The 27,144-nt window shown below is 40.4% G+C and overlaps 1 protein-coding gene across 1 annotated transcript in view; it reads left to right on the top strand.

Annotated features, from left to right (window-relative positions):
• Positions 1–26,496, top strand: part of mta3 (metastasis associated 1 family, member 3) — a 70,757-nt gene extending 44,261 nt beyond the window's left edge. Inside the window, exons 11-19 of the mRNA XM_061907501.1 lie at positions 4,455–4,513; positions 4,693–4,811; positions 8,440–8,597; positions 10,286–10,505; positions 11,551–11,643; positions 11,709–11,870; positions 11,967–11,998; positions 15,638–15,759; positions 24,696–26,496. Of these exons, the coding sequence (XP_061763485.1) occupies positions 4,455–4,513; positions 4,693–4,811; positions 8,440–8,597; positions 10,286–10,505; positions 11,551–11,643; positions 11,709–11,870; positions 11,967–11,998; positions 15,638–15,759; positions 24,696–24,867 (1,137 nt within the window). The 3' untranslated portion in view covers positions 24,868–26,496. The remainder of the gene's footprint in view (positions 1–4,454; positions 4,514–4,692; positions 4,812–8,439; positions 8,598–10,285; positions 10,506–11,550; positions 11,644–11,708; positions 11,871–11,966; positions 11,999–15,637; positions 15,760–24,695) is intronic.
• The last annotated feature ends 648 nt before the right edge of the window (positions 26,497–27,144 follow it).

Genomic DNA, 27,144 nt, shown 5'->3' with positions numbered 1-27,144 from the left:
AATCTTTGGGCATCTACCGATTTGATCCGATTATTGGGGTGACGTTTTGATTCAGCATTGATTATCGATTCAACACGATTCTCAATTAAAATCGATTCTCAGAATGTAATAAATTATTAAATGTTTTTCATTTCAATGGACTCTCTAAAATTATGATTCGATTTAGAATCGGGAGGAATCCCATTTCGAATCTGAATCGATTTTTTTTTGTGCACTTCTAGTAAACAGCCACTTTGTGTGCGAATAAGGTGTAAGTCTATATATTAATGCAGTTTAATTTTTTTTTTATTTTCCCTAAATAATTGTTTATCACTTGCAACTTATTAAAAACAATTAATTTGGAATAAGAAGCATCCATCCATCCATCCATTTCCTAGCACTTGTGGGGCTGCGGGGGGTGCTGTAGCCTATATCAGCTGCATTCGGTCGGAAGGCGGGGTACACCCTGGACAAGTCGCCACCTCATCACAGGGCCAACACAGATAGACAGAAAACACTCACATTCACACACTAGGGCCCATTTAGTGTTGCCAAGGGATGAGAATCAGCACCTCCAAGTCCGAGTCCATGGTTCTCGCCCGTGAAAGGGTGGAGTGCCATCTCCGGGTTGGGGAGGAGTTCAAGAACCTCGCAGTCTTGTTCACGAGTGAGGGAAGAGTGGATGGTGAGATCAACAAGCAGATCGGTGCGGCGTCTTCAGTAATGCAGATGCCGTATTGATCCGGTGTGGTGAAGAAAGAGCTGAGCCAGAAGGCAAAGCTCTCAATTTACCGGTTGATCTACGTTCCCATCCTCACCTATGGTCATGAGCTTTGGGTCATGACTGAAAGGACAAGATCACGGGTAGAAGTGGCCTTAATGAGTTTCCTCCGCCGGGTGGTGGGTCTCTCCCTTAGAGGTAGGGTGAGAAGCTCTGCCATCCGGGAGGAACTCAAAGTAAAGCCGCTGCTCCTCCACATCAAGAGGAGCCAGATCGGGTGTTTCGGGCATCTGGTCAAGATGCCACCCGAACGCCTCCCTAGGGAGGTGTTTCGGCCACGTGCGACCGGGAGGAGGCCACGGGGAAGACCCAGGACACGTTGGGAAGACTATGTCTCCCGGCTGGCCTGGGAACGCCTCGAGATTCCCCGGGAAGAGCTGGGCGAAGTGGCTGGGGAGAGGAAAGTCTGGGCTTCCCTGCTTAGGCTGCTGCCCCCGCGACCCGACCTCGGGTAAGCGGAAGAAGATGGATGGATAGATGGCAATCAACCTATCCCCTGGTGCATGTCTTTGGCGGAGGGAGGAAGCCGGAGTACCCGGAGGGAACCCACGCAGTACGGCATCATGATTTTTTTTCATGCTTGAAGTAAGAATTTATTACCTTTTTAAAAAAGTAGTTTTATGCTTGTGAGTGTTGACACAGCTTTGCATCAGTTGATATTGTAGTTCCAAGCACGTTTTACTCAATATAGGTCATAAAATCTCAGCAACAACCTGTAATATCTTACTGAGATCATTTAGGACCAAAACCCTTAAAACAAGTGAAACACTAACATAAAATCTGCTTAATGAGAAGAATGATCTTATCAGACAGAAAATAAGCAAATATCCCCCTTATTTGAGATATTTAATCTTACTTAAATTTCAGTTTTTGCAGTGTAATTAGATGACCATGGTAACTAATTAGATGACCATAGTAACTAAATAGATTATCACAGTAACTAATTAGATGACCATAGTAACTAAATAGATTACCACAGTAACTAATTAAATGACCATAGTATTATATCATGCAGATTCCAACCATTTAAATACTTTGTGTAGTTCAAGACTTATGGTCATTAGAAAACATGACTGCACATCATAATGGCAGCTACACTTTCCATCTTAAAGATCTAAAAAAAGGATTTGGGAATGTCCGGCGGGCCAGATTGAAAAGCTTAACGAGTCGCATGTGGCCTCCGGGCCTTAATTTGCCCAGGTCTGCTCTAAAGACAAGGACAGTTTCCAATAACCGATAAAAAATATAAATATGTTAGATTTTACAAAGAAGACGTAACTTACAGAGTTGTAAAGTTCTCCATATCAACACGGAACAACGGAATAAAAGTAAAAAAATTCACTGGCTCTGGTTTATATTCCAAGATCGCTCATTTTGCTGTCAATCAAAACGCGACTTAGCCTCAGACAGATCAACCCATCATCATGCGGAGGCCCAGTGTCCATGCCTAGTCGAGGACGAGCCCACTTTTCATACATTCTGTGAGGCGCCGAGCAGCCGATTGGCGGGACAAAGCCGAGCTTTTATCCAATGACTGGCTGCAGTGGAACAATCGACTTTATGCTCCACTGCTGTTTACACATGTCCGCAGCAGCTCTCCAAGGTGCACGGCCTCTGGCATGTTAGAACAAGGTGGGTGAGGGATGTCGGCAAGTCAGATCCGTCACTTCACCAAAAGGACCGGCTCTAAGAGCTGGGTCGATCGGGCTGGGGTGCGAAGCGGGGCTGGGCACGTGTCCCAGCGGGGGAACCACTTCCCAGGCTGCCGGAGCCAAAGTGTGATGAGTCCTCGGTTGTACGGTCCCCCACACTGCCCTCTTAATATTTGTACACTTTGTAGATCGTTGTCCACACGTATATCTCGGATATACAGTTGTGATCAAAATTATTCAACCCCCACACAATTTTGGTGTTTTAGCAAGTTGGACATTTATTCCGTATTTTGTTTATAGTCATATCAAATAAAAATGCATTAAAAAGACAAATGCAACCTGAATTACAACATTATATTTTGTAACATACCAAACAGTGTCATTTCTCTTAATATCTCATTGACAAAATTATTCAATCCCTTGAAGATCATACCTCTTAAGAACAGAATTTGAAAAAGGTCTTTTCAATCAGGTGTTGAAACACCTGTAGATATGATTAGAACCATAACGAGCAACAATTAAACTGATTGAAAAAGACTGTGACGCTCAGCTTCTTGTAGATGGTCAAAGGTGTATATGCAACATGGTGAAGTCCAGGGAGTGGTCAAAGAAGTCAAGAGAGGAGGTAATTTCTCTTCATAAGAAAGGATATGGATATAAGAAAATAGCAAAGACATTACACATTCTAAGAGACACAGTTGGGAGCATAATTCGCAAGTTTAAAGCTAAAGGCACAGTGGAAACACTACCAGGGCGTGGTAGAAAGAGGATGCTGTCCGGTATTTGAAGCGTACAGTGGTGAAAAACCCCCGGGTGACATCTGAGGAACTACAACAGGACATTGCAGAGGGGGGAACGCAGGTTTCGTCCCAGACAATAAGGCGCGCACTACAAGATGAAGGCCTCCATGCCAGAACTCCCAGTCGCACCCCACTTCTGACTACCAGGCACAAGAAAAATAGACTCAGTATGCCAAAAATCATCTGGACAAACCTCAAAGGTTTTGGGAAACTGTTCTATGGAGTGACGAGACAAAACTGGAACTCTTTGGGCCTATGAATCAACGTTATGTCTGGAGGAGAAAAAATTAAGCTTGCAAAGAGAAAAACACCTTGCCTACTGTTAAGCATGGTGGGGGGTCAATCATGCTCTGGGGCTGTTTCTCTGCCTCAGGTACCGGGAATCTCCAGCGCGTTCAAGGCATTATGAATTCTATTTCCTAGCAGGATATATTAGCTGCAAATGTCATGAAGTCAGTGACAAAGCTGAGGCTTGGGAGATGTTGGACCTTCCAAAAGGACAAGGTTCCCAAGCATACCTCCAAATCAACATCAGAGTGGTTGCAGAAGAAGGGCTGGAAGACTCTGGAGTGGCCTTCACAGTCGCCAGACCTAAATCCTCTAGAAAAGCTGTGGTGGGACTTGAAGAAGGCAGTTGCAGCACGCAAGCCCAAGAGGAATGGGCTAAAATACCTGTAGATGCTTGCAAGAAGCTTGTGTTCGGTTATGTATCACCTTTGAAGGATGTTATTACTGCCAAAGGGTGTTCTACTGAGTACTAAAGATGCATGCAACTAGAGGGTTGAATCATTTTGTCAATGAGATACTAGGAAAAATGTCCTTTTTTTGGTATTTTGTAAAATACAGTGTTACAATTAAAGTTGCATTTGTCTATTTGACACATCTTTATTTGATATGACCATAAACAAAATACGGAATAAATGTCCAACTTGCTAAAACACCAAAATTGTGTGGGGGTTGGATAATTTTGATCACAACTGTATTCAAGTTTGTCCACATCGCAGACATGCTGCCTCCGCTCCAGACAATCGTGTGTGTCTTGCTTACGTCCTCACATCCTGTTTCAGCAGTCGCATGTAGGGGGAGACCTTGCAATCCTTCCCTCATTGCATGTGATTAAAACTATAAATCAGCCTCATTTTGAAGCCACATTGTCCGCTCATCACTGTCTGTGGTGTTATTTTTGCGATCGCTGACCGTCCGTCTCCACGGACCATCACCTGCTTGTTTTTCCCCGAACAGAAGAGGCTGAAGGCGGCCGAGGCGGAGAGCAAGCTGAAGCAAGTTTATATTCCCACATAGTAAGTCATGGTCCTGTTGCCGTACTGTAAACACATGACAGCATCATTAGTGTTCCCATCGCTGCCAGATGGAAACATTCATGCATAATTGATGCTTTTGATTTAATGCGCAGCTGACGACGTCTAAATCATTTTATCTCGCCCCCCTTTCCCTCCTCTCTCTCTCTCTCACTCCACAGTAATAAGCCCAACCCCAACCAGATATCGTTGACCAACGGCAAGATGGCGACCGTAAACGGAGCCGGGCCCGGAGCCTTCCACGCTGCAGGCGGGGGCCGAGCATGCGAGAGCTGCTACAGTGAGTGTGGAATTCCATCTTCAGTTGTTGTTTCTACTTCTATCAATATCTATCATTTTTAGGTTTGAAATACACTCCAATTAGGGCTAAAATTATATCAAAATATATCTTGATAGACTCAGTAAAAAATGCGTTAGAGAAAAGGTTAGATTTTTTTTCTTCGACGGAAAAAACGGGAGTTCCTTAAGCAAGGTTGGTTGCATGAACAAAGGCACTCGCTCTCTGGTGACCGAGGAACGCGGGAAGTGATCTCTAATCAGTGGGAGTCACCCACTAACAGCCAATACGGTAAAGGTATCAACTATCAAGTTTGGTTGCGCCATCTTGTTCTCTCGCGGTGAGAAGAGAAAGTAACAAATAGTGCCGCAGGTAGCGAAGAAATTGTGGATAAAACAGGAAAAGTTCCTTCGACAATATGGTAGTTTTTTTGAGTGGGATTTTATTTTTTTGACAGGCGGGGTCGGACCAATGTGGTCTGTCAATTATGCAAGGCAGTCAGGTTCAAACACTGATAACATCTATTAAACAGACAAGAAGCAAGGAATCATGTAGAGACAGAGTTCAATTTAGCTCAATGAGGAGAGACGTTTTGGGCTGTACTCTAGTTACAGAAACAACCTACGCTCTTAAGTCCAGCCCATGTGCGCCTCTATTTATTTGGGAGGTCCCTGGTTACATCACTGAGGCCGCCTCTAAAAGGAGTAGCCACACATTTCATGCAAAGCAGCTTCCAGTACGCACAAAACGTGACGGAAATTGCTGCGGCCTTGTGATTGCCTTGTCTGTGCTTTGTCTGCGTGCTGTCGTCTTATCTTTGTTGAGGTCCTCGAAGTCCTTGGCTGTTAGTGGGCTAAGACAAACAAAATATCTGTGGCGAGGCAACCCCTCATTTGCCGTGACTGATAACAAGTTTTGTCCTTGCACAGATAGAAAAGTACAACTTGAGCACAATAGCTAATAACTATAGCAACGGCCTTTAAGCATAATAGTTGTGTGATAACTTGCATATAATTATTCTAACAAAGGCGCTTGTCCCCACCAAAACCGGTAATACCACACCACTACACTCACCCTTTAGGGCACGGCTAAAACTTCGTCTCAGGTTTCCCTTAGTTTACGTTTTCACACTTTGCACTATTTTGTTACACTTAATGAGGCATTTTACATATTCCTTATTTTTACTCCTTCATTTTTAGAGGTTATTGTTATGTGTCCAATTTGAATTTGGAATTTTGTTTGCATTACTTGTTTTCTATGCTTGGATTGACCATGTATTTTCTTTTCTGCCTTGATAATTGAGGAGCTGCTAATCAGGGGATAGGATAGGGATAGGATAGGATAGGATAGGATAGGTCTTTATTGTCATTGCACAAGTACAACGAAACTTTGTTTTCAGCACACGCTGTGGCGACCGTTTTTTTTTTGTTTGTTTGTTCTGTTTTTTTGTTTTTTAATGTTTATGTTCAATATTAGGGGCTGTCCAAAAAAATAATAATAATTTCAGATTGATTGCAATTCTTATTTGTTACAATTCTTAATCGATAAAAAATAATAATAATAAATTAAATGAAAAATGTAAAAATACATAAAGAAAACTCATTGAATGAGGTGTGTCCGAAGTTTTGGCCTGTTCTCTCTCTCTCTCTCTCTCTCTCTCTCTCTCTCTCTCTCTCCTTCTATATATATATATATATATATATATATATATATATATATATATATATATATATATATATATATATATATATATATATATATATAGAAGGAGAGAGAGAGAGAGAGAGAGAGAGGGAGAGAGAACAGGCCAAAACTTTATTTATCAATCAATCAATCAATGTTTATTTATATAGCCCTAAATCACAAATGTCTCAAAGGACTGCACAAACCACTACGACTATGACATCCTCGGAAGAACCCACATATATATATGTCTATATATATATGTATATATATATATATATAGACATATATATATATATATATATATATATATATATATATATATCCATTCATTTTCTACCGCTTATTCCCTTTTGAGGTCGCGGAGGGCGCTGGCGCCTATCTCAGCTACAATCGGGCGGAAGGCAGCGTACACCCTGGACAAGTCGCCACCTCATCGCAGGGCCATATATATATATATATATATATATATATATACATATGTATATATATATACATATGTGTGTATATATATATATATATATATATATATATATATATACATATGTATATATATACATATATGTATATATGTATATACATATGTATATATGTGTATATATATACATATATATATACATATATATATATATACTGTATATATATGTATATGTATATGTATATATGTATATATATATGATTCAAGATAGCCACCCTTTGCTCTGATTACTGCTTTGCACACTCTTGACAATCTCCCGATGAGCTTCAAAAGGTAGTCACCTGAAATGGTTTTCACGTCACAGGTGTGCTTGAAGCTTATCAAGAGAATACCAAGAGTGTGCAAAGCAGTAATCAGAGCAAAGGGTGGCTATTTTGAAGAAATTACAATATAAAACATGTTTTCAGTTATTTCACCTTTTTTTGTTAAGTACATAACTCCACGTGTTCATTCATAGTTTTAATGCCTTCAGTGACAATCTACAATGTCAATAGTCATGAAAATAAAGAAAACACATTGAATGAGGAGAAGGTGTGTCCAAACCTTTGGCCTGTACTATATGTAAACTATATATATATATATATATATATATATATATATATATATATATATATATATATATATATATATATATAGACGCCGATAAAACCACAAACTTCTACAGAATGGACATACCAGAACATAACACTTTACTGGACAAAAACATCACCAAATCATACAAAAAAGCGCAACCCAACACTTTACAGAACCTTCAGTCCCATTATAACGTGTTCATGAGTTAGACAACCATATTGCCCAGCCTTCAGTCCCATTATAACGTGTTCATGAGTTAGACAACCATATTGCCCAGCCTTCAGTCCCATTATAACGTGTTCATGAGTTAGACAACCATATTGCCCAGCCTTCAGTCCCATTATAACGTGTTCATGAGTTAGACAACCATATTGCCCAGCCTTCAGTCCCATTATAACATGTTCATGAGTTAGACAACCATATTGCCCAGCCTTCAGTCCCATTATAACGTGTTCATGAGTTAGACAAAAATGAAGAAAAGTACACGGCCATTCTTGTTCATCTCAAAGGAGTTTGATTGATGGCGTTCTTCCTTACCAAACTCCTCCAAGCGTAACTGATGTGTTCCCACATTTGAAGCGCGCACTTGTCCAAAACGTCCGGCTGGAAGACGAAGACATTCCAAGAGTGTAGCCCCCTCCCCCTAGCTGATTGATTATCTGATCAGCAGGCACGTCCTGATACATTTGTCCACACTAGATAATGAGGTGAGAGCGAAAACACACTCTGGCATATTGATTTGTCATGATCGCGTTAGAGCTTTTGAGATTGCGGTCGTCGTGGTGCGGCATCAATCAGGTGCCGGCGAGTAGATGCGTGTCCTTCGGGGACGTCGCAGGAGATCGATATGCCCGGTCCTAATGACGACAGCACTACGCCCCTTTCTTGCCTCCGCAGCCATGCAGTCGGCCCAGTGGTACTCGTGGGGGCCGCCCAACATGCAGTGCCGCCTGTGCGTGTCCTGCTGGATGTACTGGAAGAAGTACGGCGGCCTGAAGATGCCCAGCCGAGCCGAGGCCCCCGAGGAGAGGACCTCTCCCACCCCAGCCACCAACGTGAGTCTTCCAGCGCGACCCACAACTTCTGCCGCGACACGTGATGTATTGCAGGAGCCGTCAGCAGGAATGAATTATTCAGTGAGCTGCAAACCTTCACCCCTCACTTTTCTGCAGGCCTCCTCTCAGGGGACAGTAATATAGGAGCCACTCTTTAGAGTAGTCCGTGTGCAGCTTGTGTGGCTCTACGATCAACACAATTGGGTGTAAATATGTGGCAGCACAAGTGAGTACACTTCACTAATTGTGTGGTTGGTGTGAGCGCCGCACTGCCTTAGTGCTCTTGGGCATGGAATCGAACCTAGTTACACAGACTGGATTCCACTCTACATGATGACGTGACTGGTGGACACCTTACTCTCCTCCTTCCTTCCTTCCTTCACTCTTAACTTACTTACTTTCTTTCTGTTTTTCTTCTTTCTCTACCCTCCTTTTTCTTCTTTTTTCACACCTTCCCTTCTTTCTTTGCTCCTACCTTTCTCTCTTCCTCCCTTCTGACATTGCTTTCTTCCCTCTCTCCATGCCTCGTTTCCTCCTTTTGTACTTTCTTTCATTCCTCCTTCCTTCTCACTTTGCTTCCTTCCTTTCTTCCTTCTTTCCCTCCCTCGCTATTTCCTTCTTTTCTTACTCTTTTCCTTTCCTTCCTACCTACCTTGTTGCCCACTTTTCTTTCATTCTTCCCTTCTTCCTCCCTTCCCTCCCACCTTCTGTCCTTCTTTCCTTCGCTCTTAACTTTCTTTTTTTTTTCTTTCTTTCTTTCTTTCTTGCTTCCTTGCTTCTTTCTGTACCCTCCTTCTTTTTTCACGCCTTCCCTTCTGTCTTTGCTCCTACCTTTCTTTCTTAAAGTTAAAAGTTAGTTAAAGTACCAATGATTGTGTGGCAAAATTGTCTGCATTTGTTCCTCCCTTCTGACATTGCTTTCTTCTTTCTCTCCATGCCTCGTTTCCTCCTTTCATACTTTCTTTCATCCCTCCTTCCTTCTTACTTTGCTTCCTTCCTTTCTTCCTTCTTTCCCTCCCTCCCCATTTCCTTCTTTTCTTACTATTTTCCTTTCCTTCCTACCTACCTTCTTGCCCACTTTTTTTTCACTATTCCCTTCTTCCTCCCTTCCCTCCCACCTTCTCTCCTTCCTTCCTTAGCTCTTAACTTTCTTTTTTTTTCTTTCTTTCTATCTTTCTTTCTTGCTTCTTTCTCTACCCACCTTTCCTTCTTCCTTCCTTCCCTTCCTTCCTCTTACCTTCCCTTCCCCACATTATTCTTCAGCTGAAACTCTTGTCATCTTGGACTTTTTATCACGTTGGCAAATGGTCCAGTTTCTTCTTCACAGTGTCCTGCACATGTTGAAATTTAGTCCTTTAATGAACCACAGCTCCCCATGATTGGCAGCACTCGTGCAGCCTGGAACACTAACCCTATCACCCCAGTGCTTGAATTTGGACACAACTATCTTGCTACTCACTCGACAGTAAAGGCAGTGTGTTGATAGTAAATCTCTGCCGCTATTCAAGCTGTACGCGTACTACTCTAATTCTATTGGACGATCTCTTGAAAGCGTGTGGGGCGTCCTAACGTTTGTGAGATGGTGCATAAGCTGCAAACACACGTGTCATTCGACTTGTTGATCAAAGTCTATCAAACGAAAGCACGGCGTCCCGTCAAAATAAGAGTTTGTTGTTGCTGCTTCGCAGGAGCCCCGGTCGCGGAGCCACGCCCCCCGCCAGTCCAACCACATTCCAATGCGGAATAGCGGCAGCCCCAAGTCGTCCATGAAGACAAAGCAGGCCTTCCTGCTGCAGGCCACCCGCCTCACCAAGCTGGCGCGGCACATGTGCCGCGACGTCATCAGGCTGCGCCGCGCCGCGCGCCGCCCCTTTGTTCCCATTAACTGTGGGGCCGTAAAGGCAGAGTGTAAGAGCGCTTTCAATTCCTCCTAACTTGTGCCGCGTGTGGACACCTTTACACACACACACACACACACACACACACACACATTCTCACCCTCCCCACCATCAGCACCCATCTCGCCCCCTCCTTTCCCTCCACCCTCTGCCCTGTTTGTCCCATCCCCTTTTTATTATTGTTATTATTTTGGGTTTTTTGTAGTCCCGCCCCCGACCCCCAATCCTGTTTCCAATAAAGACTGCCTGTCCTCATAACTCTTTGAGTTTTCATCATCTTTTCAGTCATGTTTGATTTGCTTCATATTTTTGCCCCAAACGGATATTTGGTTCGAGAAAGTGTATTTTATACTAAAAAGTTGTGGGTTTGTTGTAAATATTGTGTTTTTGTTAAGTCACACGCATTCTCCATTTTAATATCGACCCCATGCTGGCCACACCCCCTCCACCCCGCACATACGGACTGTTTCGCCATGTGTCTTTAACATCAACATTTATGATGTCATCCTCCATTCACGTCAGTCAACAGTTGAACGGATTCCCCCTTGCCCGGTCGATCGTAGGCCCCGCCCCCTACCTCACTTCCCTCCCCCTCCTTCATCATCTACCTCCTCGTGCTCTCTTCTCGTGTGGACGTCAGCGCCGGCCTCCAATAAAAGTCAACACCTGAAAGCATCTCCTCCGAGTCCTTGTGCTTCATGTGTCTCGTGTTACTTGTCCATCAACTCCACCGCACTCCACTCTGATTGACCGCCCGTGGCCCCCAAAGGCACGCCCACCCCCGCCCCTTCCCCCAACGCATGGACCATAACGCCCCTCATGTTTCTTCCTTGTCCCGGAGCCGCCGAACCACCTTGCCTTTTATTATTTTGACTTTGTAGCTGCCTGCAGCGCCCCCTAGTGAGCAGGGGAGGGTTTGTGTGACCCCATCATCATCATCAGCAGGTGATCTTCATGCATCTTCATCATCATCTTCCATGATTTGATGACCTGAAGACAGACTTTTAACACTTAAAGTGACATATGTAAATGATGTGTGTGTGTGTGTGATATAGACGTCTCCAGGGTCTCAGAGGGTCACGGGACCCGCCTGCCTAAAATCAAAGCAGCCCAAAGGAGCACCCTGACCAGCGTCGTGCAGTTTCTCGGTAAGTTCCACTCCACCTCTCCGAAACCCCTCGTTGCCACGGCGACAGCTGTCAATGTCTCGCAGAGTCCCGTCCGGCGGCCCAGGCCCCTCGCTCCCACCGAACGGCAGGCCTGCAGACGCCGCCGCCTCGCCGCCTCCTCTCCTCTCTCCCCCACGGGCCACACGGCATGCTGGGAAAACGCAGCTTCCATCACCACAGCAGGGCAGAGCCGGACAGGCGCCCAGGTACCTTTGCCCAATTAAGGAAGTCCATCCTTTGCTTCAAGCAGAATGGGAGAATTTATTAATGACCAAGCACATTTTTTCTTTTATTTTTTCCAGAAAATCCAGGAACAACAGGTGGCGCTCTCCTGGTTAGTTCTTTTTCTTCAACTGTCATCACGTTAAACTGAATGATGCAAAGTAATGAATTGCTGTATAAACTAACAGAATACATATACATTTATGTATATATGTACATATACATGTATATGTACATATATAGGTACTTATACATGTACATAAATATAAAACATTACTATCAGTTTGGTAACAACACATTAGTAAGGTAAAAAAAAACCTCACAGGCCTATATATATATATATATGTGTGTGTGTGTGTGTGTGTATATATATACAAACATATATATATATGTGTGTGTGTATATATATATATATATATACATACACATGTATATATATGTAGGTGTGTGTGTGTGTGTATATATATACAAACATATATATATATGTGTGTGTGTATATATATATATATATATATATACATACACATGTATATATATGTAGGTGTGTGTATGTATGTATATATATATATATATACATACACATATATGTGTATATTTAAATGTATATATATGTGTGTGTGTGTAAAAAAGTATTTAGTCAGCCACTGATTGTGCAAGTTCTCCCGCTTAAAATGATGACAGAGGTCTGTAATGTTCATCATAGGTACACTTCAACTGTGAGAGACAGAATGTGAAAAAAAAATCCAGGAATTCACATTGTAGGAATTTTAAATAATTTATTTATAAATTATGGCAGAAAACAAGTATTTGGTCAATAACAAAAATTCAAATCAATACTTTGTAATATAACCTTTTTTGGCAATAACAGGGGTCAAACGATTACTATAGGTCTTTACCAGGTTTGTACATACAGTAGCAGGTATTTTGGCCCATTCCTCTATGCCGATCTTCTTGAGAGCAGTGATGTTTTGGGGCTGTCGCCGAGCAACACGGACTTTCAACTCCCTCCACAGATTTTCTATGGGGTTGAGGTCTGGAGACTGGCTAGGCGACTCCAGGACCTTCAAATGCTTCTTACGGAGCCACTCCTTCGTTGCCCGGGTGGTGTGTTTGGGATCATTGTCATGCTGGAAGACCCAGACACGTTTCATCTTCAAAGCTCTCACTGATGGAAGGAGGTTTTGGCTCAAAATCTCACGATACATGGCCCCATTCATTCTTTCCTTAACACGGATCAGTCCTCCTGTCCCCTTAGCAGAAAAACAGCCCCAAAGCATGATGTTTCCACCCCCATGCTTCACAGTAGTTATGGTGTTCTTGGGATGCAACTCAGCATTCTTCTTCCTCCAAACACGACGAGTTGAGTTTATACCAAAAAGTTGAATTTTGGTTTCATCTGACACGTGACATTCTCCCAATCCTCTGCTGTATCATCCATGTGCTCTCTGGCAGACTTCAGACGGGCGCAGACATGCACTGGCTTAAGCAGGGGTACACGTCTGGCACTGCAGGATTTGATTCCCTGTCGGCGTAGTGTGTTACTGATGGTCCCCTTTGTTATTTTGGTCCCAGCTCTCTGCAGGTCATTCACCAGGTCCCCCTGTGTGTTTCTGGGATTTTTGCTCACCTTCTCATGATCATTTTGACCCCACGGGATGAGATCTTGCGTGGAGCCCCAGATCGAGGGAGATTATCAGTGGTCTTTTATGTCTTCCATTTTCTGATAATTGCTCCCACAGTTGATTTTTTTCCCACCAAGCTGCTTGTCTATTGTAGATTCACTCTTCCCAGTCTGGTGCAGGTCTACAATACTTTTCCTGGTGTCCTTCGACAGCTCTTTGGTCTTGGCCATAGTGGAGTTTGGAGTCTGACTGTTTGAGGCTGTGGACAGGTGTCTTTTATACAGATAACGAGTTCAAACATGTTCCATTAATACAGGTAAAGAGTGGAGGACAGAAGAGCTTCTTAAAGAAGAAGTTACAGGTCTGTGAGAGCCAGAGATCTTCCTTGTTTGAAGTGACCAAATACTTAATTTCCACCATAATTTACAAATAAATTATTTAAAATTCCTATAATGTGAATTCCTGGATTTTTTTTCACATTCTGTCTCACAGTTGAAGTGTACCTATGATGAAAATTACAGACCTTTGTCATTATTTTAAGTGGGAGAACTTGCACAATCGCTGGCTGACTAAATACTTTTTTGCCCCACTGTATGTGTGTATATATATGTGTATATATATATATGTGTATATATATATATATATATATATATATATATATGCGTGTGTGTATATATATGCATATATATAGATATATATGCGTGTGTGTATATATATGTATATATGTGTATATATATAGATATATATATATGTGTATATATATATATATGTGTGTGTGTGTGTGTGTATATATATATGTATATGTGTGTGTATATATATATATATATATATATATGTATATATATATATATATATGTGTGTATATGTGTATATATATATATATATATATATACACACACACATTTGTGTGGGTGTGTATATGAATAAGTGAGTATGTATGTATATATATGTGTATGTATGTATTTAAATTTGCATATATATATATGTATAAATACTTGATGGATATACACATTATACATTAGTAAAAAATCCAATGTATGTATTTTATAATTGGATACAATAAAAGGAAAGTATGATGACAGGATATGAACAGGCATTCTCCCCAGCAAGTAGTATAATGAAATCAAATATATGGGTATATCAAAATACTGTAATGAATATAGTGATAAGATTATATTTTAATAATTTGATAAAATATTGTTTCTAAATAATTAAAAAACAACAACAATTGCACCCAGTAGTGGAAATTCAAATTTTACTGCCCCTAAAATTAAAAGTATTATAGAGAACCCTCGTTTATTGCTGTAAATTGGTTCCAAGCCTGACCGTGGTCAATGAATTTCCATTAAATTGGAATTATTAATTACAAATAAAATATTTTTATAGGTAAAGCATTATATAAATATATTTACGTTATTGTTTTGGTCTTATCTAGTGGCCAATACTACCGGAGTATTAATATTTTTAGTTCATTTAGCCATTTTAATGCGTGACAATTCTTAATTTCGGCAGAAAATACATAAAACATTGGTTTTCAAACTTTATTCAGCATGTAGCATTTCTTAAAACACTTGGCTTTCTAAGTACCACCAAAATGACCAACATTAAAGCACAGCAGCATAATATAATAGGCCTAAATATTCATTACGAACAAGGCAGATGTTTTTTTAATAGATGTTTTTATTATTCTCGGCGATTGTAACGGTAAACACAGTTTGAACAGTAACACTGTTTAAATATTTAAGTTATTCTTTGGTGTACCTCCAGGTGGAGCCAGCACACTGTTTTGAGAATCACTGCCGTAGAAAAAAATTGTTTGGAAAAAAATCCCCAGTAGATTGAAGCCGTAAACTTGGAAGCGTGATATGGCGAGAGATGACTGATCAAAATATTATAATTGAAAATATTAGTATAATTGAAATATTTATACATCATAATTTATTGTCAATTATATAATTCTATGTCAATACTGAAAATGAATATTTAGGTGTACTAACAATTCATTTTTGTTATTATGTTCATGAATATCTTATGGGTTGGTTTCCAACTGATCGAGCATACCCTTCACACCCTGGATGCGATGAATTGGGTATGCGGTCGTCATCGGTAACATGTCATGTCTTTGACAGCATAATGGCCGCAGTGGCGGCGGCGGCGGCAGCGCTCGGGGAGGAGTGATGATCCGAAAGAGGCGCCCCAACTGGATCGACGCTCCCGATGACAGCTTTTTCCTCGTCACCCGGGAGACCAGGTAAGCTAAAGGTGACCCCCCCGTCCTTCCTACCCGCCCTTTGCAACTCAGTGATTTTATTTGATCTTTTTTTTTTAATTTGATGTAATTGTATTTTGTCTGGTTTAGTTAGCTTCTTTGTTCTGTTCTATTGTTAATTATATTTTATTGTATTCCATTCTTTCTTTTTATTTGTCTGTTTCTATTTTTATTTTTTTTAAATACATTTGTATGTATGAATTTATTTTTCAATATATTTTTTGTTATTTTACATTCTTAGTTATTTTTCTTCAAATTACAGAATTGTTTTTAATTAAATTATTATTATTTTTAAATATTTTTAATGTGTTTTTTATGTATTTAGTTACTTTTCTTCAACTGTCATCACATTAAACTATATTGCTATATAAAATACAAAAAAAATTATTTATACAAAAATACTTGATGAAAATACATATTTTACTATATTACAAAAGAACATCCAATGTAAATATTTGTTCAGTAGATATAATGAAAAAAAAGTCTGGACACAGACATCCTCCCCAGCAAGAAGTATAATAACATAACATATATGGGTATCTCATAATAATAAATACAGTGATGATTATCATTTATTTCATTAATCTGATTAAATAGTGTACATTTATATATTTATATTTTGTGTGATTTTTTGAAAATATATTTTTATTTATGTCTTTACATTTTATTATTATTATTTTTGTTTGTTTTTTTGTTTATATATTTAGTTACTTTTATTCAACTGCCATCACATAAAACTGAACAATGCAAAGTAATGCATTGCTATATAAAACACCCCAAAAATAATAAATACAAAATACTTGATGAAAATAAATATTATACCATAGTAAAAAAAACTATTCAATGTAAGTATTTGTTCATTTGATATAATAGAAAAAAAAGTCTGGATACACACATCCTCCCCAGCAAAAAGTATAATAACATAAGATATATGGGTGTCTTATAATATTAAATGCAGTGATGACGATCATTTATTTTATTAATGTGATTAAATAGTGTACTTATATTTATTTCTATTTTGTAAGATTTTTTTAAATATATTTTTATTTATTTATTTTAAAATGATTTATTTTCTTTTGTTCATATATTTAGTTACTTTTCTTCAACTGTCATCACAATAAACTGAATGATGCAAAGTAATGCATTGCTATATAAAATACCAAAAAAATAATTTATACAAAATACTTCCTGACATATTATACCATAGTACAAAAAAAACAATCTAATGTAGGTATTTGTTCATTAGATATAATGAAAAAAAAGTCTGGATAACGACATCCTCCCCAGCAAGAAGTATAATAACATAACATATATGGGTATCTCATAATAAAAAATGCATGATGATTATTATTACTTTTATTAATATGATTAAATAGTGTACATTTATTTATTTATATTTTCTATGATTTTTTTTTTAAATAGATTTTTATTTTTTATTTACTTTTTATTATTATTTTTGTTCGTTTATATATTTAGTTACTTTTCTTCAACTGTTATCACATAAAACTGAACGACGGAAAGTAATGCATTGCTATATAAAACACACAAAAAATAATTTATACAAAATACTTGATGAAAATACATATTATACCATAGTAAAAAAAAAACTATTCAACGTAAGTATTTGTTCATTTGATATAATAGAAAAAAAAGTCATATATGGGTATCTCATAATAATAAATGCAGTGATGATTATCTTTTATTTTATTAATCTGATTAAATAGTGTACATATATTTATTTCAATTTTGTATGATTTTTTTTAACATATTTGTATTAATTTATTTAAATTTGATTTATTTTCTTTTGTTTATATATTTAGTTACTTTTCTTCAACTGTCATCACATAAAACTGAACAATGCAAAGTAATGCATTGCTATATACAAAAATATTAAAACATAATATATATGAAATTATATTTTTATACATTAGTAGAAAATGTTAATTGTTATTGTAAGTATCTAATTATTAATGAACGAACAGCATGATAAAAAATGGTCTTATTTTATCGCGTGCCATTTGTAGTTTTATTTAGTTTTATTTTTAGTCTCTATGTTCATGTATCCATGTCTATGTTATGTTTTGTGAATTTATTTTATGTTTTTATTTCCATTCATTTTTATTTTTTATATATATATATTTTTTTTTTATTTAGTTTTGATTCAGATGCTCTGATAGAATTCCTTGCTACGCACACTTCAGCTCGCGACTGCGCTTGAAATGTGACATTAGGGAATAATTGAATTGCGGAAGTTGGCCAGGAAGAAAAGGGCTTAAAGGAGGCCGAGTGGCTGAAAAATCGTCTAATAACAAAAAAGTGTTGTCATTTTCCTGCTTAGGGAGGAGGAGAACATGATGAAGGCAAGCAATTACCAAGACTTAAAAAACGAAACAAAAAGACATCACACTCGGGAGTTTAATACCAAGCCTTGTTTTTTATCAATTTAAGTGTAAAAAGAAGAGAACCACCATTCAACTTCACTTCAAAAACGGTTGCCAACGAAACTGGAATATTTTTTCCTTATTGCTGATTATTGATGCGGTGTGTTTGTGCGACAGAGCCTTGTGTTTTCATTAGGCCAGCGTCTAAATCAACCGAAGCCCCGAGTCCTCACAGCCGCCGTCCAACCAGCACCGCTGCCGCCGCTAAAATTAGCACCGCTAACTGCACTGTGCTGCCGGGTCCATGCGTGGAAATGTCATTAGGACATTAAGCGGCGCTGGGCCTGGTATGGATCCATCGCAGTGCGTGAGGGAGGGAGGGCAAGCGCACACTGGTATGTCCTCCTGGGAACTAGCGCCCTCTACAGTGGACCTTTGTGTTTTGCATAACAGCTCCTATTTGTATACCCGATATTAGAAACACTGGCAAAAGAAATTGACTCTTCCAAAAAAAAAAAAAGGGCCCACTGTAGTGATCAGTTGTATTTTGCATTTTTACCAATGTTTGTGTTGCTGACTGTGAAAAAATGTCAACTGTGGAGGACACACACGTTCTCAGCAGGATGTACCTGTGTGTGTGTGTGTGTGTGTGTGTGTGTGTGTGTGTGTGTGTGTGTGTGTGTGTGTGTGTGTGTGTGTGTGTGTGTGTGTGTGTGTGTGTGTGTGTGTGTGTGTGTGTGTGTGTTCTGGCAATGCTTACTTAATGGGGACATCGCCCTTGTTTACACACACACCTTTAGGGGACCTCTGACGGTATTGGGACAAAAAAACAGATTTCCCAAAGGGAAACATTTTTAAATGATTCTAAGGATCATGTCATATTTAATTTGAACTTTTGTTTTTTAAAATGGTCCTCAACTGGGCAGTGGCCATTTTACCTAAATATTTTAATGCCTCCACAACCTGTAGAAAGGGTGGTCCCCACAAGTCATGATATAAAACTTGGTCTCTATTCCAAATGATAACCATTATGTACGTGTGTGTGTGTGTGTGTGCGTGCGTGTGTGTGTGTGTTCTACCCTCCTTGAGACATCAACAAATAAAAGTACCTTTCATATGAGGACCCACTCTGGTCAACATTTGAAATAACAAGTGTGTGTAAGAATGTGAAGTGCTCCCCCTAGCTGCCCAGCTAGCTCATACACGTCTTTAAATCTCTGGATTGATGAAGTAATGTGCTGATCAGTCTTACTGAGGACCCTGGGGAAAAAGAGTTGATATGGTTCATGGGGACCCAATTTAAATAATTTAGCATAATTCACACAAATTTGTACGTGACTACTGAGGACCATTTATGAAAACATTTTTTAAAAAAAAAGCCCACTGTAGTTAACAGTTGTATTTTGCATTTTTACCAATATTTGTATTGCTGACTACGAAAAAATGTCCACTGTAGAGGACACACGTTCTCAGCAGGATGTGCGCGCGTGTGTGCGTGTGTGCGTGTGTGTGTGTGTGTGTGTGTGTGTGTGTGTGTGTGTGTGTGTGTGTGTGTGTGTGTGTGTGTGTGTGTGTGTGTGTGTGTGTGTGTGTGTGTGTGTGTGTGTGTGTGTGTGTGTGTGTGTGTGTTCTGGCCAATGCTTACTTAATGGGGACATTGCCCTGTTTACACAGTCACCTTTAGGGGATCGCTGACGGTATGGGGACAAAAAACACGTCCCCTAAAGGAAAACCTTTTTAAATGATTCTGAGGATCATGTCATATTTAATTTGAACTTTTTTTTTTTTTTAATGGTCCTCAGTAGTCACGTACAAATTTGTGTGAATTATAATAAATTGTTTCAATTTGGTCCCCCATGAACCAATCCAATCCACTTTATTTATATAGCACATTTAAACAACAATAACGTTTCCAAAGTGCTGCACAGCCATGTTAAAAACAATATTAAAAAAACAATATTATGCTCCACCAATGACTGAATAAAAACAAAAAATAAATAAATATAACACCAATAAAAACAAATATGATTAAAAACTATATCAACTCTTTTTCCCCAGGGTCCCCAGTAGGTATGATCAGCACATTACTTCATCAATCCAGAGATTTAAAGACGTGTATGAGCTAGCTGGGCAGCTAGGGGGAGCACTTCATATTCTTACACACACTTGTTATTTCAAATGTTGACCAGCGTGGGTCCTCAAATGAAAGGTACTTTTACTTGTTGATGTCTGAAGGAGGGTAGAACACACACGCACACATACACACACATAATGGTTATCATTTGGAATAGGGACCAAGTTTTTGATCATGACTTGTGGGGACCACCCTTTCTACAGGTTGTGGAGGCATTAAAACATTTAGGTAAAATGGCGACTGCCCAGTTGGCTCATACACGTCTTTAAATCTCTGGATTGATGAAGTAATGTGCTGATCATACTTACTGGGGACACTGGGGAAAAATCGTTAATATTGCTCACAGGGACCACATTTAAATCATTTCATAATTCATACAAATCTGTACGAGACTACTGAGGACCATTTAGGAAAAAAAAGAATTAATAAAGTTTAAAAGTCTCACACTCAAACTAACCAGTAAACATGTTTTATGGGCCAAAGCTTAAAAATCACTTAGGCATTTTCAGAATGGATCTGACTATCCTTTAGGGGACCTGTTTTTTTGGTCCCCATACTGTCCGAAGTCCCCTAAAGGTGACTGCGTAAACACAGCAATGTCCCCATTAAGTCAGAATTGCCAGAACACACACACACACATACTTAATGGTTATCATTTGGAATAGGGAACAAGTTTTTGATCATGACTTGTGGGGACCACCCTTTCTACAGGTTGTGGAGGCTAAAAACATTTAGGTAAAATGGCCACTGCCCAGTTAGCTCATACATGTCTTTAAATCTCTGGATTGATGAAGTAATGTGCTGATCATACTTACTGGGGACACTGGGGGAAAATCGTTAATATGGTTCACGGGGACCACATTTAAATAATTTTTCATAATTCACTCAAACTTGTACGTGACTACTGAGGACCATTTAGGGAAAAAAAAGAATTAATAAAGTTTAAAAGTCTCACACTCAAACTAACCAGTAAACATGTTTATGGGCCAAAGCTTAAAAATCACTTGCGCATTTTCAGAATGGATCTGACTATCCTTTAGGGGACCTGTTTTTTTGGTCCCCATACTGTCCGAAGTCCCCTAAAGGTGACTGTGTAAACACAGCAATGTCCCCATTAAGTCAGAATTGCCAGAACACACACACACACATACTTAATGGTTATCATTTGGAATAGGGACCAATTTTTTGATCATGACTTGTGGGGACCACCCTTTCTACAGGTTGTGGAGGGATTAAAACATTTAGGTAAAATGGCCACTGCCCAGTTAGCTCATACACGTCTTTAAATCTCTGGATTGATGAAGTAATGTGCTGATCATACTTACTGGGGACTCTGGTGAAAAATCGTTAATATGGTTCACGGGGACCACATTTAAATAATTTTTCATAATTCACACAAACTTGTACGTGACTACTGAGGACCATTTAGAAAAAAAAAAGAATTAATAAAGTTTAAAAGTCTCACACTCAAACTAACCAGTAAACATGTTTATGGGCCAAAGCTTAAAAATCACTTAGGCATTTTCAGAATGGATCTGACTATCCTTTAGGGGACCTGTTTTTTTGGTCCCCATACTGTCCGAAGTCCCTTAAAGGTGACTGTGTAAACACAGCAATGTCCCCATTAAGTCAGAATTGCCAGAACACACACACACACTCTCTCTCACTGTACATCCTCTTGAGAACCAGCGTCCTCTGCAGTGGATGTTTGTGTTTCGCATAAAGGGGCTGATTTTTTTTTTTTTAATCCGTCATTTTGAACCCCGGCAAAAGAAATCGAGTAATCATAAAAGTCCACTGCAGAGGACGCAAGTTATCGGGAGGATATAGAGGCGAGTGTGAGAAAATACAAGATGCTGCTGGTTGTGAGGGGAGAAGAGCCGCCTCGCTAACGACGCCAACGTCTGGTTTGTCTCCTCCTCCGTCTCTTTTTCTCATTCTCTCTCAGTGTGGTGAGGAGCGCCGTCAGCCACAGCCGAGAGAGATGGGAGTGAGGGGTCACGGCCAAAGAGGTGGAAAAAAAAAAAAGAAAAAGAAGCAAATTGGCTTAAAAAAAAAGACAGAAAAAAAACGACATCAAGCAATCAAAGAGTCTGACTTGACTGCTGCAGTCGACGCTCTTTTAAACCGATATTTTTACACACTGCCTGAGAATTCTGCCCGGCAACACGCTCGTTCTTGTGGTTTTATTCATCAACGTTTTGCAGATTTCTTCTTTTTTTGGGTGGGGTAAAACATTTTTACATTTAAAGTGCACGGATGGCTCTATCCGCAGGGCGCAGTCTCACAAGTCGATTTGTTCAAATTACAAACCTTGTTTCCATATGAGTTGGGAAATTGTGTTAGATGTAAATATAAACAGAATACAATGACTTGCAAATCATTTTCAAGCCATATTCAGTTGAATATGCTACAAAGACAACATATTTGATGTTCAAACTCATAAATTTTTTTTTTTTTTGCAAATAATAATTAACTTAGAATTTGATGCCAGCAACACGTGACAAAGGAGTTGGGAAAGGTGGCAATAAATACTGATAAAGTTGAGGAATGCTCATCAAACACTTATTTGGAACATCCCACAGGTGTGCAGGCTAATTGGGAACAGGTGGGTGCCATGATTGGGTATAAAAACAGCTTCCCTAAAAAAAATGCTCAGTCTTTCACAAGAAAGGATGGGGCGAGGTACACCCCTTTGTCCACAACTGCGCGAGCAAATAGTCAAACAGTTTAAGAACAACGTTTCTCAAAGTGCATTTTCAAGAAATTTAAGGATTTCAACATCTATGCTCCATAATATCATCAAAATGTTCAGAGAATCTGGAGAAATCACTCCACGTCAGCGGCATGGCCGGAAACCAACATTGAATGACCGTGACCTTCGATCCCTCAGACGGCACTGTGTCAAAAACCGACATCAATCTCTAAAGTATATCACCACATGGGCTCAGGAACACTTCAGAAAAGCACTGTCACTAAATACAGTTGGTCGCTACATCTGTAAGTGCAAGTTAATGCTCTACTATACAAACCGAAAGCCATTTATCAACAACATCCAGAAACGCCGCCGGCTTCTCTGGGCCTGAGATCATCTAAGATGGACTGATGCAAAGTGGAACAGTGTTCTGTGGTCTGACGAGTCCACATTTCAAATTGTTTTTGGAAATACTCAACATCGTGTCATCCGGACCAAAGGGGAAGCGAACCATCCAGACTGTTATCGACGCAAAGTTCAAAAGCCAGCATGTGTGATGGTATGGGGGTGCATTAGTGCCCAAGGCATGGGTAACTTACACATCTGTGAAGGCACCATTAATGCTGAAAGGTACATACAGGTTTTGGAACAACATAAGCGCTTTTTTTTTCATGGACGCCCCTGCTTATTTCAGCAAGACAATGCCAAGTCACATTCAGCATGTGTTACAACAGCGTGGCTTTGTTAAAAAAAAGAGTTTGGGTACTTTCCTGGCCCGCCTGCAGTCCAGACCTGTCTCCCATGGAAAATGTGTGGCGCATTATGAAGCGTAAAATTCGACAGTGGAGACCCCGGACTGTTGAACAACTGAAGCTCTACATAAAACAAGAATGGGAAAGAATTCCACTTTCAAAGCTTCAACAATTAGTTTCCTCAGTTCCCAAACGTTTGAGTGTTGTTAAAAGAAAAGTGATGTAACACAGTGGTGAACATGCCCTTTCCCAACTACTTTGGCACGTTTTGCAGCCATGAAATTATAAGTTAACTGTTATTTACAAAATAAAAATCAAGTTTATGAGTTTGAACATCAAATATGTTGTCTTTGTAGCATATTCAACTGAATATGGGTTGAAAAGGATTTGCAAATAATTGTATTCTGTTTATATTTACATCTAACACAATTTTCCAACTCATATACAAACGGGGTTTGTACAATACTAATACTTCCCGGGCGCGGCACCGCTGCTGCTCACTGCTCCCCTCACCTCCCAGCGGGTGAACAAGGGGATGCGTAAAATGCAGAGGACACATTTTACCACACCGAGTGTGTGTTTAACAATCATTGGTGCTTTAACTTTTAACTTTTTAAAATTGTCTCGTAAAAAGCCAGGCCTTCAAAGTAAAAGCACACAAGTAAAAATTGCTCACAGTCACACCGTGAAGGTGACATGGGGGGCGGGGGGGGGGGCTTTGTGACAGGAAGTCCAGTGAATAAAACCGCTTATTTTCCCGGGAATTGTCCCATATTTTTGAAAATGAAAAATGGGTTATTTCTTGGCTCAGTGCTCACTGTTGCCTCCGGTGGCGCATGATGGAATGTAATATTTTTTTTTAAGCTGTCAAAAAAAACAAAGAAAAAAACACCAGTGAAGAACAAAAATATTTCTGTTTTTATCGACCCACTTCCTGTCCTGTGTCCACACCGCAGGAGGGCCAGACGGATGCTGTCGCGTTCCCAGCTCAGGCACGCTTGTCGGCAGCCCTGCGAGCAGATCACCCTCCGCAGGGCCTCCCAGGGGGTGCCACAGGGGCTGGTACTGGGGCCCCCGCATCCGCACCCCAGCCTGAGGATGCGAGGCCCCATCGTCATCCACGACTGACCCTCTCCTCCCTCGGCCCTTTCTCTGTACAGTCGGACCCCTTCCAACGACTCGTTTAAAAAATGAAAAAAAAAACGCCACGCAATAGAACCAGATTTGAACCGCCCCTCCCCCACAATTGCTCACCAGTTAATTAGGTACACCCGGGTTCGAACCCCCCCATGCAGTGGCGCACAGGAATGCCGCCATTCAAAACTCCCATTGGAAAAACGGCCACATTTAGACGGTAGGGAATTGGAGATCGGCGTACACGCCGGCGGCCAACGCACGCCACAGCGCTCCAGTCCGTTTCGTCGAGTCGTGCCAGACGGACCGGCCTCGGTGTCTTGAACACGCGCGACGAAAGCGTGTGTTTGTATGGTGTGCGTTGCCATGGCAACGGCAGGTGGGAGCCAAATGCGGCGATCACAGATGGGACTTTTGTGTTGTGACCTGTGATGTTTCTTTTTTTGTATAAAGCTGTTTTTCCCCCCGCCCCCTCAGTATAAAGGTGGGCGGGGCTTTGGGAAGGAATAAAAGGGGGGGGGGCATGCGGGTTCATTTTTATTTCATAAATGAATGGCCATGTATAGGAATATTCCAAACCTTTTGATTTTGACTAGAGATGTCCGATAATATCAGACTGACGATATTATCGGCCGATAAATGCTTTGAAATGTAATATCGGAAAATATCGCTATCGGTTTTAAAATTATCGGTATCAAAAAGTAAAATTTCCGACTTTTTAAAACGTAGAGAGAAGTACAGAGCGTCAATAAACCTTAAAGGCACTGCCTTTGCGTGCCGGCCCAGTCGCATAATATCTACGGCTTTTCACACACACAAGTGAATGCAAAGTATACTTGGTCAACAGCCATGCAGGTCACACTGAAGGTGGCCGTAAAAACAACTTTAACACTGTTACAAATATGCGCCACACTGTGAACCCACACCAAACAAGAATGACAAACACATTTCGGGAGAACATCCGCACCGTAACACAACAGAACAAATACCCAGAACCCCCTGCAGCACTAAGTCTTGCAGGACGCGACAATATACATCCCCCGCTACCCCCTATTTAAAACCCCGCCCACCTCAACCTCTTCATGCTCTTTCAGGGAGAGCATGTCCTGAATTCCAAACTGGTTGTTTTGAGGCATGTTAAAAAAAAAAACAATGCAATGTTGCCATTTTTTTTTTTTTCCATAACTTCAGTTGATTTATTTTGGAAAACCTTGTTACATTGTTTCATGCATCCAGCGGGGCATCACAACAAAATGAGGCATAATAATGTGTTCATTCCACGACTGTATATATCGGAATCGGTAATTAAGCGTTGGACATTATCGGATATCGGCAGCAAAAAAAAGCCATTATCGGACATCTCTAATTTTAACGTAACCAATTGCAGGAGTGTCCCTTCTCAGGTGGCCAATTGATGTGTAATATAGAACCTGTGATGTCATCATCTTCAAATAATATCTCTGAAAATGTAAAAAAAGGAGGCAAAAAAAAAGACAAAACTCATTTGCTATTTTTTAATTTCATCTGCAACAAAAGACACAAAAGCAGCAGAAGGCACATGCAGGGACATTCAGCATCATCAGTATTTATTTCGAATAAAAGAGCTGTAAGAAAAAATAAAAATTATTGTTTATTTTGTAAAACCATCAATTAATCCATTTTCGGGTCACGGGGGCAGCAGCCTAAGCAGGGAAGCCCAGACTTCCCTCTCCCCAGCCACTTCGTCTAGCTCTTCCCGGGGGATCCCGAGGCGTTCCCAGGCCAGCCGGGAGACATAGTCTTCCCAACGTGTCCTGGGTCTTCCCCGTGGCCTCCTACCGGTTGGACGTGCCCTAAACACCTCCCTAGGGAGGCGTTCGGGTGGCCTGAACCGAGCAGGGGTTTTACTCTGAGCTCCTCACCCTATCTCTAAGGGAGAAACCCCGCCACCCGGCGGAGGAAACTTCGGCCGCTTGTGCCCTTGATCTTGTCCTTTCGGTCATAACCCAAATCTCCTGACCACAGGTGAGCTACCAAATTGAGAGCTTTGCTTTCCGGCTCAGCTCCTTCTTCACCACAACGGATCGATACGGCGTCCGCATTACTGAAGACGCCGCACCGACCCGCCCGTCGATCTCACCATCCACTCTTCCCTCACTCGTGAACAAGACTCCCAGGTACTTGGTAGGGTCTCCTCCCCAACCCGGAGATGGCACTCCACCCTTGGAGGTGCTGATTCGGTAACAAATTTAATTTTGTAAAAGCCTCAAATTAATCTTGACAATATGTCAC

Source organism: Nerophis ophidion, linkage group LG08, assembly GCF_033978795.1.
Source record: "Nerophis ophidion isolate RoL-2023_Sa linkage group LG08, RoL_Noph_v1.0, whole genome shotgun sequence".
In the NCBI taxonomy this organism is placed as follows: Eukaryota; Metazoa; Chordata; class Actinopteri; order Syngnathiformes; family Syngnathidae; genus Nerophis; species Nerophis ophidion.
Note: the sequence above shows the minus strand (reverse complement) of the source record. Positions and strands in the feature narration are given on the sequence as shown.